This window comes from Periophthalmus magnuspinnatus, chromosome 22 (assembly GCF_009829125.3).
Source record: "Periophthalmus magnuspinnatus isolate fPerMag1 chromosome 22, fPerMag1.2.pri, whole genome shotgun sequence".
In the NCBI taxonomy this organism is placed as follows: Eukaryota; Metazoa; Chordata; class Actinopteri; order Gobiiformes; family Gobiidae; genus Periophthalmus; species Periophthalmus magnuspinnatus.
In genome coordinates, this window is record NC_047147.1 from 3,994,418 (window position 1) to 4,014,372 (window position 19,955).

General features: G+C 38.8%; 2 protein-coding genes across 2 annotated transcripts; both read left to right on the plus strand.

The window, feature by feature from the left end:
- The first annotated feature begins 2,388 nt into the window (after positions 1-2,388).
- Positions 2,389-8,544, plus strand: ptgr2 (prostaglandin reductase 2). The gene is made up of 8 exons (XM_033988267.2): positions 2,389-2,606; positions 2,724-2,842; positions 3,155-3,346; positions 3,663-3,827; positions 4,340-4,549; positions 7,504-7,713; positions 7,796-7,835; positions 8,249-8,544. Exons 1-8 carry the CDS (start codon positions 2,570-2,572, stop codon positions 8,311-8,313), a joined length of 1,038 nt encoding a protein of 345 aa, XP_033844158.1. The 5' UTR covers positions 2,389-2,569; the 3' UTR covers positions 8,314-8,544.
- A 1,772-nt stretch (positions 8,545-10,316) lies between these two features.
- LOC117390837 (tudor domain-containing 6) lies at positions 10,317-18,782 on the plus strand. The gene is made up of 4 exons (XM_055231181.1): positions 10,317-10,493; positions 12,106-17,395; positions 17,469-17,522; positions 18,459-18,782. Exons 2-3 carry the CDS (start codon positions 12,130-12,132, stop codon positions 17,501-17,503), a joined length of 5,301 nt encoding a protein of 1,766 aa, XP_055087156.1. The 5' UTR covers positions 10,317-10,493; positions 12,106-12,129; the 3' UTR covers positions 17,504-17,522; positions 18,459-18,782.
- Positions 18,783-19,955: the final 1,173 nt, after the last annotated feature.

Below are 19,955 nucleotides of genomic sequence, written 5' to 3' on the forward strand. Positions count from 1 at the left end.
TAGCAATAAGACCTGTGTGATTACATAAACGCAAGAGCAGTTAAATGCCATACTGCGGAACATTCCAGGTAAAGCCTTAACGCGGTGGAGAGGTTTGAGAATCGATTGATCCTGGGAGCTAAAGCCTCATTTCCACTGGCACGGCTTGCTTGGGGCCACCTTAGCGTGGACAAGCACCCTCAATGCCTCCCAGCCAGCAGCATTGTTGTGCCGCTGTTGATCTGTAGGAGCATCAACACAGATCAACAGCGGCACAACAGGGGGGGTTGAGACTGGATATGCCTCCCTGCCATCAATGGAGGACCAACAATAAACTATCATCATTAAGATGCCAAAATACAGATATAAACATAAAATAATAATTTCTTCCCAGACGCTCACTTGATCATGTGATTTACCGCAATATTTCCAGTGATGGCAATTTATGCTTCACAAGACTTAGCCAGTAGTTTTCTGTTTACTGATACACGCCACTCTCATTAAGATAAAGTAATATTACATTTCCCAGTGTATAATGTAACTAGCATTAGCAAACCCAAATACGTTAAATAAGAAAGATTAAAATGAGGTGCAGATGCAAGAAATAAATGCAAAAAACTGATGATACATTTAGTTTAGTGTTTACTCTAGCTTTACTCTAGGGGTCCAGTTTGGGACCACAGGATCTCATCTCTGCTATTTGCAGATGATGTTGTCCTGATGGCTTTATCGAACCAGGACCTGCAACATGCAATGGGACATTTGCAGCCAAGTGTCCACGGCTGAGAAGCAGCTCCTCCAATTAGAAGGCTATGGTTCTTGACCGTAAAAAGGTTTGCCCTCTCCAGGTGGGTGGAGAGTCCCTTCCTCAAGTGGAGCAGTTCAAGTATCTCAGGTCATGTTCACGAGTGAGGGAAGGATGGAGTGTTAGATTGACAGGCGGATCAATGTAGCGTCTGCAGTGATGCACTGAACTTTTGTATGTTCCTAGTCTTACCTATAGTGACCAAAAGGACAAGATTGTGGGTACAAGCCATCGAAATGAGTCTCCTCCACAAGGTGAGCAGCTCACTCACACGGGAGGAGCACAGAGTAGAACTGCTGCTCCTCCACATTGAGAGGAGTCAGCTGAGGTGGCTTGGGCATCTGTTCCGAATGCCTCCTAGATGCCTCCCTGGGGAGGCCCCGGGAGAGACCCAGGACACGCTGGAGGGACTATGTCTCTGAGCTGGCCCGGAAAGGCCTTTGGGTCCCATTGGGGGAGCTGGAGGATGCGCATGGGGTGAGGGAGAGAAATGTGTGTATGTGTGTGTGGGTGTGTGTGTGGGGGGGTGTGGGGGTGTGTGTGTATGGTGTCATTCATTCAAAACTTTAACAATATATTCCCTTTTTTTAAATGTCTGAGAGTTGAGGCCTATGTATAAGTTTAAAGGAGGTGTACAAAACCTGACTCAGGAGCACATTTGTGATGAAGCAGATGAGGGAGAATAATGGAAAGTGCAGGACTTAATAAAGCGTGCAGGACTGATAAATACAACTGGACAAGTGAAGATGCATTAGTTTATCTATTGTTTTCACAAACTACGTCTGCAGAACAATTAGATCAACAAATAAAGCACTTTTACAATGAATAAACGGTTAAATCAATGCAATAAACCGTTGTGATTAGTTGTAAAGATTTCTATTTCAAAGTTATGCACATAAATAGAAATGTTAGCTTCCTTGACGTTGCCCTGTATAAAGTCACCAGTGGAGTATTTATGATGTTATTAAAAAACGGAATCGTCCATCAAATCAAACTAGCATGCAGATTTAACATTTGTAGTACTTACGTAAATCAGCGTCGCTTTCCGGTTGGAAATCTTGGATTTGTTTGGTATTTTTGCAGCTTTTCTGTGAAGCATCTCAACTTTCGAAAAAAATAATAATCAGTTCATTTCCCGGGTTCACCTCGAGCTGTCACTGCCACAACCAAACTAAACCAACGCATAAAGGTATGTATTCATATTTATTTTGTTACAGTATTATAATTCCATGTATTGTTGCGTGGGAAAATGTAACAACAGTTGTAATTAAATTCAATATTATTTATTATTTAATTTAATTTAATATTTTAATACTTTTCTAGAGGTGGATGACGTAAACCGGTCCAAAGAACAATAACGCAACAAGATAGTAAAATTCTACGGCAACAAACAAGAATTTGTAAAAATAAAAAAAAAAGGAAAAAAAAGATAAATCAAATGAGTGTATACATCAATTATTTACTTAATACCTAATCGGTACGCGTTTATGTGCGCTTTAGCAGCACCATTTATTGTTTAAATCACTGTTGCATGATAAGACATTTCTTATACAAGTTAAACGAACACGGAAGCTAATCGACTTCACTATTTCACTTTAGAAACACTGCACTTTGGACTTCTTGCTAGCACACACAAACGACATTTATCTGAATCATACAAGCAGAATATACGTTTATCAATAGTTTTGCGAGTTGCTATTGAAATTATATTACTTTAGAGGCTTGCTAGAATTGCTACGTGACTTGCTAACTTGTTATGCTATCTGTCTGGCGCTGAGTTCAACCATGAAGGTGCAGAGAGTGGTTCTCGCCTCTCGGCCTGGTAGGAAACAAGTGAATCTGTTGCTGTTGTGTGTAACTTTACTGCGCTCTTGTGGCTAAGTGTTGCAAGTCTTTATAACCATTTCAAGTTGTTGTTTTTTTTCTCCCTTCCACAAAGGTAAAAATGGTTTGCCAGTTCCTGAAAATTTTCGCCTGGAGGAGAGGAGTTTATCAGCTGAGTTAAAAGAGGGAGAGGTTCTGGTGCGGTCCTTGTTCCTGTCTGTGGATCCATACATGGTGATAAGTACAACTATCATAAATAATAATAGATTGTTATCAGACTATATAACTATTCAGCAATTTTATATCACTCATTTTTACGTCAACATCACAATACACTAAAGATGGGATGAGACACAAATCCCACAAGACGAGTCATGAGATTGGGTCCACAAGAATGAGATTGTGACAAAATTTACAACACATAAATGACTCTGTTCAGTTGCTTTGTTTACACGCATGCAAATTCTGTTTATTATCTGATTTTTGGACCTTTAAGATTAATTAAACACAAACTACAAAACCACATCCTCCTGTCTTCTTTCTCAGAGGTGCCGTATGAACGAGGACTCAGGGGCAGACTACCTCCTCCCCTGGCCCCTCCATGAGCCCGCAGACGGAGGAGGAGTGGGTGTGGTCCAGTCCACGCACTGCAGCTCTGTGTCTGAGGGAGATGTGGTCACCTGCTTTAACTGGCCCTGGCAAACGCACGCTGTTCTGAAGGGAGCAAATTTGCAGAAGGTACTGAGGGTATGAAGGCTAAGGAAAGGACAGAACTGTTTAAAGATTTTCATTTCAGTTTCAGTTTGTTTGTTTATCATGTATACATTTTGGACAGCAGTGACTATATGCCCATCTAACCCTATTTCCCAGTTAAATAATTGACACTTAATATAGTACTGGGGAGTACATGACTCATAATGCAATGATAAGCACCTTTGAGTGGCCTGAAAAGTGCAATAAATCCAGCGTATCATTACTTAATATTTTAGTAACATTAAAGGCTTCCATCCTCTACTCTATTTATCTTCAGTAAAATCTATTGTTTCTGTTTCAGTTGGACCCTCGGCTTGTGGACGGGCATCTCTCATACTTCCTGGGTGCTGTAGGGATGCCTGGCCTGACTGCTCTGTTTGGGATCAGAGAGAAGGGTCATGTGACCAAAGGACACACTATGGTGGTCAGTGGAGCAGCCGGTGCCTGTGGATCTATAGCAGGGCAGGTAAATATGTCCTCCCTGTGGTTATCTCATCTCCTCGCTGTAAGGAGGTTGTGGGTAAGACTCCTGGAGTGTGCATGTTCTTCCTGAGTTATTGTGGCATTAAAACATCCTTCCTAATTATTTAGTTATTAAAATGTTATTTGCAAACAATAGAATATCTTGTCTCCTTGTGGTCTTGTTGAATGTAAAAGCTGCTAACCCTGTAGTTTAGACCTCTACAAACATCTTCTGAGATGCATCTTGTATTAATTTATTAGTTCACTTTTCAGTTTTCTTTCAAATATTTCTGTTCAAATTTAAAATGCATTACAAAGTGAATCGTGACTTCTAAAACTTGAATTTTAAAATATTTTACAAGGGCTGAAAAGTTTGGGGCCTTTGCAGCCTTTTTGCTAATTGTGTGCATTCAAATTATGATTCAGTTACCATTAATCGTACAGCTTTACGTTTTATCTTTTCCTATATGCATTTTTCGTATATATTTCAGTGTATATGTTATTCTTCGTCTGCAGATCGGTCGTTTGGATGGCTGCTCCACTGTTGTTGGCATCTGTGGCTCTGATGAAAAGTGCAAAGCTTTAGTGGAAAAACTTGGATTCACTGCAGCCATAAACTATCGAAAGGAAAACGTGTCCGACCAGCTCAAACAGTGCTGCCCAAATGGAGTGGACGTTTACTTTGATAATGTAGGAGGAGACATCAGCGACACCGTGATATCCCAGGTACAGTGCAACACCTGGTTATTCTAATGTCTGTGTGATCCCTCAGTCGTCCTGGTATGATCCATAATAAAAGAAAATTTCAACTCTGTCAGCTGCACAAAAAAAGTGTTTTGTGAGTGAAGACGTTTCACTGCTCATCCAAGTCGGTTCTTCAGGTCTTGTCAGTTTGCAGGTAATTATTCTGAAACTTAGACATCAGACCTAAATTACCGGTATCTAAATAGGTGTATAAGATCCCCATTCCTGTTCAAAGATGGTTTGTCTTTCTTTACAAAAATTGTCCCTTTAAAGATGGAAGGATAGATGATTATCAGACAGCATGAAATCCCAGTCTACTTCAAACCTGCAAACACTTTACACTAAACACATCATTTATCTTGTATTTATAAGTCCATCCTCAGACCTAAATCAAAAATAGAAAAACACTAGCACTAGCCATTATGCTAATAATTGTGAGAGCACCCATTAGGGACCTGAATGATTATGCAAATATCACTCAGGCACAGTTCACTTTAGTGTAGTTCAATAGATATGGCCAACAAACAGAAACAGTTCAAACAGCTGTGTTAGTTTCAGTGTAGTTAGCTCCTCCCTTCAGATAGATAGAGTTGAAACCAGAAGTTTATATCCAATATATACATCCAGTATATAAAAAGACACATATGCTTTTGTTTTTCTTCACTGTCTGGCATGAAATCAGACATTTTTGTTTTTGTTTTAGGTCAATTAGGATTACCTAAATTATTTTTATTTGCTGAATGCCAGAATATTGAGAGAAGACATTTTTTCATTAGTCGCAGTCATTTTCAAAGTGAGAAGTTTGTAATACTAATGTAATACTAATTTTCATTAGTATTTGGTACCATTGCCTTTAAACTCTACAGCTTCGCTTCCAAAGGGCCAGTACGGGGCAGTACCGCCCCCTTTTAGTGGTCCAAAGTGGACCGCTGGACGTACTACGTTCAGAAAGGGTCTGGAATGCTTTGGACTTGGGACCGGCTTGCTTCAGCATTGATGCCGTCTATTTCATGAAGTGCACCAGTCCCTCCTGCAGCAAAACAACCCCAACATGATGCTGCCATCCCCGTATTTCACACTTGGGATGGCGTTCTTATGCTATAACAAAGCTTATTATGGCCAAACAGTTAAATTTTAGTTTGGTCAGACCACAGGACATGTCTCCAAAAATTCAGGTCTTTGTCCCTGTGCATTTGCAAAGTGTAATCTGGCTTTTTCATGTTTATTTTGGAGTAATGTCTCCTTCCTGCAGAGTGTCCTTTCAATCCATATCAGTACAGTACTTGTTTCACTGTGGATAATGACACACTCTTACCAGCTTCAGCAACATCTTCACAAGGTCTTTTGCTTTTGTTCTTGAGATGATATGCACATTTCAGACAAAAGCACGTTCATCTCTGGGACATGTCTCCTTCCTGAGCGGTGTGACAGCTGGACAGTGTTTATCCTTGTGTATAATTATATGAACATATTGACGTGGCACCTTCAGGCATCTGGAAATTGCACCAAGGATGAACCAGACTTGTGCAAGTCCACTATTCTCTTCCTGATATTTTGGCTGATTTCCTTTGATTTTCCAATGATGTTACACAAAGAAGTAGTGTGTTTCAGATGTGGCTTCAAATGCATCCACAGGTTTGTCTCTGATTAGCTCAAATGTTGTCAATAATTTAGAAGCTTCCAATGTTTAGTCTAATTTCATCTCAGACAGTGAGACAAAAATGCTTGTTTTTTATAAAGTGTCTGTAAACGTCTGATTTCAGCTGGATAAAGGCAGTGTCCATCAGCAGTCTGATCAGAACTGAAGAATGGGCTTGAATGAGCAGCAAAACGTCTTCACTCAAAAAGGCATTTTATCCAGTTGACACGATTGAATTTATCCTTTACTTGTTATTCTAATATTTACTTTTTTTGAAAGAAGTATCCAAACGTATGATCCTCAAATATTGAACCTTAAAGACTTAAAGTCCTTTTAACTGACAATAATCAGGTCTTTGGGGTTGAATAAGGGCACCACTTTCTGAAGCTACTGTGACAAAATGATTTCACTATTGTTTATTTATACTGGCAAAGAAGATGGGGAACTCTGTGCCAGTTTTTTTCTTGTGAATAGACCCAGTAATTAGAGATATTAAACATAAACCATGTCAACAAATCTGCAAACTGACAGCAGATTCCACCATAGAATTCAGACGAGCCCGCAACACTCATCAACACTGAAATATGCCAGCGTAACATCTCTTACAACTTTACTGTTTTCTTTTTCATAATTTTCCTTTCATTATTGACAATAGATGCCACAATATACCGGTATGTAGTTATAATAATTTTAGAAGAATAACTGTGTTTTTGCTTCATGTTTTAATACAACACAGACCCCAAAAAGTGTAAATTTAAAAAAATTATAAAAATCATAAGGAAGTCATGCAGCGGTAGGGTCATGTCATTTTATTGGCCCTCAGGAATTTTTACAGCAAATGTAATTAATTCTACAACTATAATCTCAATAACATCACATTTCATTGAGATACAGACTTGAAGACTTATTAAAGGTGTGGCTGCTCTGTCAAATCTATGTTAAATGCATCCATCTAAATCATCGGCTGCAGACTGGATTTTGGCGCTCTGATTTAAACAGGTTTAAAGATCAGTGAACCTCAGTGAAAAAAGTTTGGACTCTCCTGATCTGTTACATATGTTTCCAAAATGAGATGTTGCTTCCAAGATGATCTCAAGCTTTAACAAATAATTATAGTTTATGAAACAATGTGAAATTAGGTAAAGTTACATTTAAAATAAATATTATAAAAACTGATCTTAAAATGATTACAAGCACCAATCACATTCTGCTGTAATATTATTTTTATTTGGGGATCAGATCAGAAAATAATATTAATACTTTATCATTTTCATTATCATTTTTTCATAATTTCCAGATGAACAAAAATGGCCACGTGATTTTGTGTGGCCAGATTTCTCAGTACAACAAAGATGTTCCATACCCTCCTCCTCTGAGTGAAGCAGCCCAGGAAACTCTAAGTAAAAACAACATCACGAGAGAGCGATTCTTGGTTTTAAACTACATGGACAAAGCCAACGCTGCAATCTACGAGCTCAGCCAGTTAGTCAGGGCTGGACAGGTCAAGGTGAGTAGGAAACGGAGGACTTTTCAAAACAAAATGCAGTTTATAGACATCTTATCTTGTGTTTTTGGTTCATATATTACAGGTTTTGGAGACAGTTGTGAATGGGATTGAAAATATGGGTGGTAAGTTTCATTGTGCCCATTTAAAGTAGCAAAAGATGGTCCTAGATTAAATTAGGTTCAAATATATTGATATGATACTCTTAAAATAAAGTAGAATATAGTAAATCTAAAATATATCTAGGTTAAATACAAGAGGTGGTGGGATAAGGAAATGCAGTGCAAAGATGAAACTGTTAAAGTAAACAGTGTAAATGATATAGTCCACTTTTAGACCCAGTTTTGCCCTGGATTAGACCTGGAATAGTCCTTTTATAGACCTGGTTTAGATCTGGTGGTACTCAGAGAGCCAAATATTTTCTTTGTTCTTGGTGTGAAAAGTTTGAGAACCACTATGGCATAAGGATGAACTGTTATCAAGCAAGAGTAAAAAAAAAAATAGTGATTTAATACTTTTTCCTGTTTTTTCCTTTCAGTTGCCTTCTGTTCCATGATGAGAGGAGGGAACATCGGCAAACAGATCATCAAGATATCAGACTGAAACATCACCTTTTAGTCGCAGGACACTTATTTTACCCTTTTATACACTGACGACACTAACTTCTCTTACCTTTAGAAATGTAAATGTGTATCATTATTTTGTATTTTTTTCTGGTTGATAAATATGTTACAGAACAGTAATGAAAACAGTTCAGTAAAATTCACACAGTCTAGTTTGTACCATTGTAACAATGAAAAAACATCCATAAATGTTCATTTGCTAATAAGAAACTTGCATTTTTATTTATTTAATAAATAAATTGTACCTTGTATGGCTACGAAAACAGCAGAATTCTGATCCTTACTGTATTTTAACAACTTTTTTCTGTATCTGTTTTACCCTTGATATTTCGGTGACCCTAACATTCTTCTCCAATCAAAGAAATTACTGTAAATGAACAAATACATTTTTTTTCTGGTTAATGAATATATTACAGTAATAATTGTGAAATATTTGAACCATTTTACTTATTCATATTTGATTACTTGAAGGTGTTGTAATGAAGAGTGCAGATTTGTTTGCCCTTCCTCTGAGCTGTGAACTCTTTGAGGTGCCACTTATTTTGCTTTAATGTGTTAATAATAAAGAGCAAAGTGAATTATGGACAAAATTGCAGTTACACTGGGGTCTAAATGTGAATATATTTTTTCCCCTGTTGTGACTGGTTGATCACTCTAAAGTCCCTTACCTTATATAAGGAGAGTGGAAGGATCTGACCTCAGACCTGAGGGAGGTCAGAGGGACTGAAACGTACTAATAAAAGTGCAGTCTTAAATTAAAGTTCCTTGTTATCAGTGCTGCAGTTTTTATTTTAATAGTCATCTAGTCTGTCATTATAATTATTTAATGTATTTATTTTTTCATTAATCGGTTTGTCAAATGTCAGAAAGAGTTCACACAGCGGTTTAAGCAGGCGCTAGAGTGACGGTATTATATGGTATATGGTATTTGATTCCACTTGTTATTACTTGTATTTGAATTGCGCAGCGCCCTCTTGTGGTGACGGTTGAGCAGTGCACTGGCCCCGTAAGCACGTGCCAGGTGATGAGAGTCGGGCGCGAGAGTGCTGCTCTGTGCTGAGCCGTGCTGAGCCGTGTTGAGCCGTGCTTTCCTGACCTGTACATATTTTGTTCTTACAGATTAATCTACAAAAGACAGAGCCGTGTCCTGTACATTTATTCATAACACAGTTAAACTATGCGTCCCAGTCGAGCACAGGCGGTGATTCGTGCAACTAATCTGTACTGTTTACTACTACGAGGCTACTATTGATGTTGAAGAGCTATGCCAACATCAGTAGCCTATATGTCGCCTAACAAAAAAACGCACAGAAGTGTCCAGAGTCTCCACTGATGTTGCAGTTTCTCCTTTTCCACATCCCGCTGTTTGATGATTGACGCGGTTTGGTTTGGTCCGTGTGCACGTGCTGTGTTTTATACACTTTAGCAGGACATAAGGGACTCGTCTATGACAGGTCTGTCTTTGTGTCTTGTTGTGCATTGTTCATCTAATCTGCTGCATAAAAACGTCGTGTCAGTATCTATATTTATTTATTTATTTATTATTCCATATGTTACCAGGTAAACTGAGAACAGCTTCTCATTATGATGCCCTGGCCAAGAGGCAGGATAACAGCACAGAACTCACAAACACGCACACATTAATCTAACACTCACTCATCATAGTGTGAAAGTGTGAAACAGAACATGAGACAGTGAAACATTTGCAGATTAAACATATAAAACAGTTGGAATCGTGTACACTGATCCTGTAAAATACTCTGAATTGAGTTTTTAAAATAGGTCATAAAAAAAGAGAAGTTTGAAAGCAGCTGGTTCTTGACATGTTAGTTCTGTAGATGAGCAAACCCGTGTCTTTAATCCTCCTGTGGGTATTTTGAATTTTCACCTCTCGTTCTCTCGTGGGACAGAGCGAGTGGGCGTCTCCAAAACGGACTCCCGTGCGTAACGGAGTGCGTAAAACCCGATTGGACAGCTGGTACCAGACAACAGTCTCTTGACGCAGGAGGCGTTTTGTTTGTACCCTCTGTGCTCTTTAAGTTTGTGCGTGTTGAAAACATATTAAAATAAATGAACAATGAAATAACCACGTGTTCATCACCAGACGAAGCAGCCAGAAGTGCTTCACAGGGAAACTGAGATGCGCACTTGTTGAAAAAGGTAAAGGGCAGGATTGGATGACCACGTGTTAAATTCTCCAAACAAATGTCCTTTCAATTTGGATCCATCAGATATAGTGCTAAATTTTAAGTGAATATGCAGATATTGGTGTGTAAAGACAAATAGGATGATAAAGATGTTCACGGTCCCATGTTGCACATGTTTCCAAACTCAGGCCAGGGCGCATAGAACTTTAGGGGAGATTCGGGTCTGTCTCTGACATACTGTGTGCAACGTGTTCTCCATTGCGTTTTATGGACTTAAAACAGGCAGAGAGACTGTCAGTTATCCACGCACTAGAAGCTAAAAGTCCCTATGAAATGCAGCTGTGCCACTGATGCCATGCGAAAGGTTTGTGCAGAACTCACTGCAATTAAGCCAAAATGCAGATGTTCCTTTGTACATTTCCTTTGGGGTTTAGGGTTTACGTTTGTTTACATTTACCAGTTACAATATGGTGCATTTGTCACGTGACTAGGAAAAACGGATACAGTGTTTTTACTAGTCACGAAGCGTCCCCCGTTAGAAGATGCCTGTGTAACAGTGATAACAGTGATCACAACTGTATTAAAGGTGCACTGTGTAACTTTTGAGCTGGAGGGCTTGTCTCTATGGAGAATGTCACATAATATGGTATTAAAACTTATTTTGGACTTATTCAATTGCAGACAAATACCTTGACAAACAGGATGATTCATACTGTGAGATAGGTGGCCTTTCCACAGATCTGGCCTGTAACTCGTGTCACCTGTTTGTCTCTATGGAGATAACTCTGAATTGAAAGTGGAACTGCTTATCAATAACATCTGTATGGAGAGAAGCAGGTGGCAGACCCTGCACCCAACAAGTCCCATAGTGCACCTTTAATAATAATATTTCTTTATCTATTAGTTGCAATTTACCAGATTAATCCCTACATTAAAATTCCATGTCATTAGTATCAGATGATTGTTTTAGTAGTCGGCTGCTAGACTTGTATAAAGTATATTAATGATGAAAATGTGTGAAATTTAGTTTTTTGCCATTTTGGATTTAATAATGCTGCTCCCTTTGTTATAGAAGGTCCTTTCTTATACGTTATGGAGTGTCTATACACCAGTTTATTGGGATGTAACAATATGCAAATCTGACAGTACGATATTGTCACGATATTAATTTCATGGTACAATATTTATTGCAATATCGTGGAGATGCTAACAGAATTGAAGAAATACCACTTTTTCCTTTTAAAAAAACATGACAAGCCTTTGGTGAAGCTTTAAGATAGAAAAGTTACTTCTTCATACTGTCTGCAGTGAAATGGAGCAAAGCATCATGGTCAGTGTAGTTCCCTCTGTTTTTTTTTTTTTTTTTATAGCTGTTGCTGCAACAAAACAATGCATTTAAGCAATTATTCTATATATTTTGACAGCCCATGATATTATTGTAAAATGCTACAATGTTATTTGACAATATGATGTCACAATATCAAATGTTATTGTTAGATCAAAATATATATATTTTAATAGTCAGCTAGTCTCAATTATTTTGATGAAGTCACTGCAGCCCTACATTTTATCCTACAAAGCCAGAATAAAGCATTTGTAAGAAATTGTCTTACTTTTCTTTTTAGGACTTCTTGGATCCCATTGCTGAAATGTGCTCCGTTCCCGGTGTTCCGACTCCAGGCTCTGAAGTCTCTGTGGTCATCACCAGAGTGAACCTGAACCAGAACTGTGGCCTAGTGGAGTTATGGGTCAATTTAAACAACGAAATCAAACATGTCTATGATCAGATGCGAGAGGACATCCAGACTCCCAACAGAAAGTTCTACGGACCGGAAGGCAAAACCGGAGATTTGTGCTTGGCAAACATCGACGAGAAATGGCACAGGGCTAGAATTGTGTCCATGCAAGAGGAGAACTATAATGTCTTTCTAATTGATCACGGACAGCCGCACAGCACACTTAGTGACAAGTTAGCATGGGGTAAACATGAGTGCTTCATTCTCCCACCTGAAATCGAATGCTGCATAATAGCGAACATCCTCTCCATTGAAAATAACTGGCCAGAAAGAGCGACTAACTTTCTTAAATCTCTACCAGGCAAAGAATTCCGAGGATTGGTCCAACATGCGTTAATGCCAGATAGGACGATTTTGCTGGACCTACCGATAATTTCAAAGCATTTGTGCAAGGAAGGGGTTGCCAAAAAGATTCCAAGTGGAGAATTTAAAAACTTGGTGTTAAAATGTCTGAATTTGCCGAAAGAAAATGCAGTTGAGATGATCACAGAAAAGCAAAACCTGACTGTTAGCAACCAGCTTGGAAACGACAACCAATACTTTTACCCCGAACTCATGACAAATACGTTAGAATCTATAAGAGTTACAGAAGTGATTGATCCAGGAAACATATTTTGTGAACTTACTATATACTCTAAGGCAGTTAAGAACCTGTCCGAACAAATGGACAAAGAACTCAAAGCTAGCCTCGACGAATCCCAACCTCAAACTATTGGAATGCCATGTGCCGCTTTGGGAATAGCTGGAAAATGGCAACGTGCTGTTCTAAAGCAACAAATAACTTCCAGGGTTGCAACTGTTGAGGTCTTTTTCGTGGATGAGGGTAAAACTGAACTAGTCCAGGCTACAAATGTTAAAAAACTAGATTGGAAATTTTTGAGGATGCCTGTTGCAACGTATAATTGCAAAATGGAAGGAGTAAAGAACAATAAGCAATGGGAGCAGAAAGAAATTGATTATTTAAAGTCATTAATATTGAACCAAAACATCATAGCTAGATTTGATTGTCATATTTTGCCAGAAGATCAGTACAGTGTTAGTCTCTACACCCCCAGTGCATCTTGCATAAATGATTATTTTTTGGAAAAGAAGGTAGAAGAAATAAAAAGTGACACAAGACCAAATATCCCATGCAAGCAGTTTCTAAGCAGTACTACTCGTGACGTCACAAGCCCAAGCTATTTGCCAACTAGCTACAACTCGTCATTCAGTCCTATGGAGATGCCACTTTGCGATTTTCTAGCAGCTGGAGCTAGCGTTGGGGTCAGAATCTCCTGCATTGACAGCCTCGACAAGTTTTGGTGTCAGCTTTCTCGATGCGACAAAAAGCTTGATATTCTAATGAAAGATTTGCAAGCCCATTACGCATCTGTTCACCCAAAACCGCTCGTCGAATCGGTTTGCGTGACTCGAAATCCTGACGACAACATGTGGTACAGGGCCAAAATCATCACAAACCAACAATCTCCAGATGTTGAAGTACGACTTATAGATTTTGGTCAAACTAGAAAGGTCCCGTTGCGAGAACTGCGTCCAATAGACCCAACTTTTCTTAGACTAGATGCACAAGCTTTCCAATGCTCCTTGATCAATGTTCCACCCACAGATATTAACTATGCAAATGAAGAATTCCGCAAGTTTGTAAATTCAAGTTTGGCTCAAGATGGCGGGCTAAATTGCGTCATAAAAGCTGTTGTGTCCGATGAAGAAGGGATGTTGCTAAACCTGGTTGATCTGCAAACACAATCTGAAAGTGCATCTCAAATTATAGCTGAAAAACTTGCGGCAAGACATGTAGAGTTCAACCATTCAGATCACAAAATTGATGTGAATTCAAAAGAAAAAATAACCATAAGCTATTCTGAGACGGTTCATAACTTCTACTGCCAACTTGATCGAGATTCACAACTGTTCCACCAAGTACAGAGTGATATTGAAAGACTAGTGGCCAATTCTGTGTATTCTGAGTACTCGTTTGCAGTCAATGACCTCTGCATTGCGAGATACAGTGATTCGAAGTGGCAAAGAGGACAAGTAGTAGAAATATCTCCAAATTTAAAAGTGCATTTTGTTGATTTTGGCGAAACGCTTACTGTAAACAGATCAGAGATTCAACCATTTACATGTGAAGCAAGTGCCACAAGAACTACTCCAGTTTTGGCTGTTGCGCTTCAGTTGTTCAACATCCCAGAAGAGATCCCTCAGGAAGTCGATGCTTGGTTTGCTAAAAAAGTTGTTGGCCAAAGTTTAACAATGTCTGTATTGGGAAAAGGACCAAATGGGAAGCTTATGGTTGAATTATTTGATGGTTTGAAAAGTCTGAACGCGCAAGTGAGAGAAAAAATCATGAATTTTGCTAAAGCAGATGCTACTGACAAGCAGGAAGAGACAATGGATGTACCCAATGGTGACGGGACAAAACAAAATGGCAGACAAAAGTCACCAATAATGCAAAGTGAACAGTTTAATATTATCAATAAGCCAACGTCACCATCTCAAAATCTGCTCAGTAACTTTACAGCTGAGAAAATGGATGCCAACATTGAACTTACGAGCGACATGCAAACCGCTAATCAAGAAAAGACCAAATCGACACACGATGAAATTGCAACCTTGGATAAAAGTCTAACTTATAAAAAGCCAGTTATATCATTTAATAAGACCGAAGTGTTGTATGCCTCCTCAATTTCACGTCCGGATTACTTTTGGTGTCAATACAGCAACGCTGATGATTTGGACAAAGTCACTAGGATTGCTCAAATTGAAGGACAAGCCCCTCAAGATCCTTTTTTTGCGCATCTGCAACTTGTTGGAACCCCATGCTTGGCTTTGTACAAAAGTGACAATCAGTGGTATCGGGCACAAGTTGTAGAAAAAAAAAGAGACGCATTTTTAGTCGTGTTTATCGACTACGGAAACGAAGAGGATATTGATTACAAAGATGTACGGCCAATATCTCCCAGTTTGCTTGAGATGGCGCCTCAAGCCTTTTTGTGCACGTTGTATGGAATTCACGGAACGGAAGAGCTGTGGGATGATGCGCTTTACGACGACTTCTACATTCTTCTCAAAGATAAGCCGTTAAACGTAACGGTGCTAGACATGGGCCAAAATTTGGACGTCAAAATGCCACAGTACATGGTCCACATAGATGACGCTGACTTGCATAATCTATTAAAAAAACATGGAATTGTACCTAAAAGCACATCAAAAAAGATCTACGAGCCATCTCAGGATTATTTGACTCATTTCTACAGTGAGCCAAATAGTCTAGTAAATAAAAAAGTAGAAGCGATTGTGACTTCCAGTTCTGGACCTGCGCGCTTTTGGTGTCAGTATAGCGATTCAGAAAAGCTGATTGAACTCATTAAACTTATTCCAAAAGGTGGTTTGGAGGAAGAGTTGTTATTCTCTGATGCTTTATCTCCAGGAAGTCCATGCCTTTCTTTGTCGTCTGATGGGAACCAATGGAACAGAGCACAAGTTATCGAAAGACAACCGGGCAGAGTAAAAGTAGCTCTCGTCGACTATGGCTATGAAGAAGAACTCTGTATTAAAGACACAAGACCTATACCTCCAAGTTTAAGGATAATTCAACCTCAAGCGTTTTTGTGTCACATGGAACATTTTGATAAGAATGCAGTGTGGGACGACAAGCTTAACCATCTGTTTCACAAAGCAATGGCAGACAAGGTTTTTGAGCTAACGATAGTATCCGTGGAGTTCAATGAAGATGTTAAAATCCCACAGTATTCCATTGAACTTGACGCTAGTTCTTTAGAGAAACTTAAAAAAAAATTCTACAAGCAAAGTGGGGAGGAAGTAGGAAATATGCCTCAAAGTCCTACTCAGATTCCCGTACTTCGGAATACACTCAGGACCCCTGAACTTGAAAAAAATACAACAGTGAGTGCATATGCATTATCTATATCGGGACCAGGTTACTTTTGGTGCCAGTTTTGTGACCGCATACAGCTGGACGAAATTAAAAAAATGGCTAAAGACGAAGCAACAATGCCAAGACGAGATTGGAATTTCGGGAATAGACTCATCCCCGGTGACACTTGTATAGCGCTTTTCACTGACTGTTGCTGGTATCGTGCTCAAATTCTAAGCAAAACTGAAGACAAGTTTTCTGTTTTGTTTATTGATTATGGAAACGAAGGTGATGTTATGATCGCTAATGTGCGTCCGATTTCTCAAAGTTTGCTTAAAATCCCTCCCCGAGCATTTCTTTGCAGCTTGGGTGGGTTTGAGTACTCTAGAGGAGACTGGGATGATGCATCTTATAATTATTTGGACAATTTCTTAACTGACAAGCTTCTTAAAGTGACCCCAATTCGCAAATGTATAAACCAAAATAACAAACTGCCCCAATTTGTTGTTGACATACAATGCGGAACCAAGTCAGTTAAGGAGGTGATGCAAAAGTATTGGAAAGCGAATAGCAATGTGGACAATGTTTTAACTGAACCAGCTAAAAATGAGCAAGCTAAGTCAAATCTTACCAAGAAAATGACCTATAAGAATCCCAGTGTCACCCTGAACAAAACTGAGCTAGTCTATGCTACCTGTATAGATGACCCGCATTTTTTTTGGTGCCAGTTCGCCACTTGGGCCGATCAGCCTATTGAAAAAATGGCGCAAGAAGCAGGACTATCCCAACCGGTCCCCACAACTTTGAATAAGGGAGATTCATGTTTGTCTCTGTTTTCAGATGACAACCAATGGTGCAGAGCATTGGTCAATGAGAAAAATGATGAAAAGTTCAATGTAGTCTTTGTCGATTATGGAAACGAAACCGATGATGTAATGATTAAAGATACAAGAATCTTGCCACAAAATCTACTTGATGAACCTCCCCAGGCATTTTTGTGCATGCTATATGGATTTGACCAATCACAAGGAACATGGGATGACAAAGTATATGACAGTTTTTACAATACGATTCTGGACAAACTGCTAAAAGTGAAGATTATGACCGTGACAGAAAACTCAGACATAGCGATACCTCAGTATGCAGTGCAGATCGAGATGGAAGGAGGGACAGATGTGAATAAGCTGATGGAGAAGTACTGGATAAAATCGGCTTATCAAACCCCAAAAGTCAGTGGAGCAGGTAAAAGCATTTTTGTAAAAGTGTATTGATAAAACTTGTTTGTGTTTGTTTATTTTATTTTGTTGTTTTGTAGGAAGCTGCCAGGACTTCCAGTTGCTTGTTACTTAAGAGATGTAATAAGGTCAAGGTAGGGAAAAAAAAATCTAAACTTTGTCTTTTTCTTTAATTGAATGCTGGTTGTATTCATGTGGTGAAATTTTATGTCATCATTTCAGATGGAGGGCAGGGGCCTATATAATTTTAGGGGAGATTTCCACCATTTAATAATTAGCTTTCGCATTGACAGCATTCAATGCATTCCCCAATAGTAAACATGGCGAATCACTAAACATGATTCCCCATGTTTAGTTCTGACTCTGAGGACCTCAGGGACTGGCCTCCTGATGGTCCTCAGAGTGTGAGATGGTTCATGTGGCTCTAACATGTGGGAGATGTTCTTTGGTGCTAGTCCATAGAGAGACTTGTTACAAGCAGAGCTGCTTTAAAGTCTATTCTCTGAGCCACAGGAGCCAGAGACCTGAGCACAGGACACATGTGTGAAGTACTTCCTGGTTCTAGTCAGGACCCGAGCAGCAGTGTTCTGGATGTACTGTTCTGTCTTAAGGCTCGTTTGGAGAGGCCAGTGAGCAGGACGTTATAGTTGTCTAACCTACTGGAGACAAATACATGGATAAGTTCCTCCAAGTCTGGTTTAGACAGTGTACTTTTTGACTTTTGCAATTTTTTAGATCTTTTAGATTCTGAAGGAACTTGATGCACTTTAAAATCGTGAACAGGTGTGAATGAGGCTCTAGAAGTATATTACACTTTATTTTTTTCCTCAGATTTTAAAATCAAATGATTAGATTTATGTTGCTACCCCATCAAGGCTCATTAACCACCACCATGACATCATACATTTGAAAGTCTGTGGGGCAAATTAATGGAAATGTTACTGTTGGAAGTCTGTTCATTAAATTATTTGTGGTCTATACTGTATATTTCTGTATGTGTTGTATTTGTTATTTCTGTCACTGTTTGGGGCTGAAATAGTTACTTGAACCACATTTCTAATTTATTTCAGACCTGGGGACTTTTACAAGATGGTTGAAAACTCCCACGACGCCAGGAGAAGAGACTACACTGTACTGAATTTGATTAATGTAAAACAAAAAAACAAAAAAAGTTTGCTGTTCAGGATACTGTATGATTTATGTTAAACATCACAAAAGTAGCTTGCTGCCAATTACACCTCACATAATTGTCCTTTGTTACATTTATTTGTCAAATTTATGCTCCAAGCATTATTAAAGATGCATATTTTAAAGATGCATTAGATATATTATCATGTTCTGTGTGTATTATTAACCATGCCATTATATGAATAAATAAACCTCTGCTGAATGGCAAATCTTTTTTATTTTTATTTTAAGATACTAAAATGCCTAAACTTTTAAACTTTTCAAAGTCTGAGAAGCATAAGCCCATAAGACGACATTTTTGATTCAGACATGTGTGAGTATACTACTCTCACCACCATAGTTAACCTTTTTCCTTGTCCTTCTATAATAATCCATAATAATTTCTAGTGAGGTGTCACTTTGGAACATCCCAAATGGAAACATGCAGAGTATGGTATTATAGCATCTGTTTTTATTGCCATTTTCTTTAAAAAGAAAAACGTGAGTGGGGTTTCCTCTTCACAGATCTGACCAGTAACTTGGCCTGGTGGCGTCACCTGCTTGCCTCCATGGAGATGAATATATGTAATGCCATATTGTCAAGCATTCTAGCCAACGACCACAATAAGTGGTCTTTGGCTAGAATGCTTCACAATGACCGATGAAACGGGCCTAGATTGTTGGGTTCAAAGTTGGAGCAATAAATCATAATCTACTAAAAATATTAAGTTTAAATAAAACAATAAAAAAAAATACTTGATAGGATATTGTAACATATATTTTTTTGCATTTAAGTTAAAAATGTAGGCCTACAGTTAATACAATTTCTTTAATTCTAAAGTACTGTATACTTTTGCACTCTTTGTATTCTACCCACAGACTGACAGAAGAGCCATCATCACTGTCAGTTTAAGGGCTGGATATCAGTGTCATCATCCCTCCTCCTGAGCTGAGGTAAACTATAACCAGTGATGAGAAGAATACTTTGAAAATGTATTTAATTACAGAATACTGAATACCTGCATTAAAATGTATCTTATTCTTTGATTTTAGAAAAGTAACTATTCCGAATGTCCTTGTCTCAAGTGGAGGAGTTCAAGTATCTCGGGGTCTTGTTCATGAGGGAGGATGGAGTGTGAGATTGACAGGTGCAGCGTCTGCAGTGATGCAGTTGCTGTAATGGTCTGTTGTAGTGAAGAAGAAGAAAGAAAAGCAAAGCTCTTGATTTATTGGTCAATCTATGTTCCTACCCTCACCTATGGTCATGAGCTCTGGGTAATGACCGAAAGGACAAGATCACAGATACAAGTGGCTGAAATGAGCTTCCTCCACTCAGTTACACTGGAGGAGCTCGGAGTAGAGCCGCTGCTTCTACACGTCAAGAGGAGCCAGCTGAGGTG

What these genes read in the sequence shown, in the direction of transcription:
- ptgr2 (XM_033988267.2), top strand. Translation starts at nt 2,570, where the DNA reads ATGAAGGTGCAGAGAGTGGTTCTCGCCTCTCGGCCTG. An exon ending in AGGGAGCAAATTTGCAGAAG is followed by an intron (nt 3,347 to 3,662) that starts GTACTGAGGGTA and finishes TTTCTGTTTCAG; the next exon opens with TTGGACCCTCGGCTTGTGGA. An exon ending in GTGGATCTATAGCAGGGCAG is followed by an intron (nt 3,828 to 4,339) that starts GTAAATATGTCC and finishes CTTCGTCTGCAG; the next exon opens with ATCGGTCGTTTGGATGGCTG.
- LOC117390837 (XM_055231181.1), top strand. Translation starts at nt 12,130, where the DNA reads ATGTGCTCCGTTCCCGGTGTTCCGACTCCAGGCTCTGAAGTCTCTGTG. An exon ending in CCCAAAAGTCAGTGGAGCAG is followed by an intron (nt 17,396 to 17,468) that starts GTAAAAGCATTT and finishes GTTGTTTTGTAG; the next exon opens with GAAGCTGCCAGGACTTCCAG.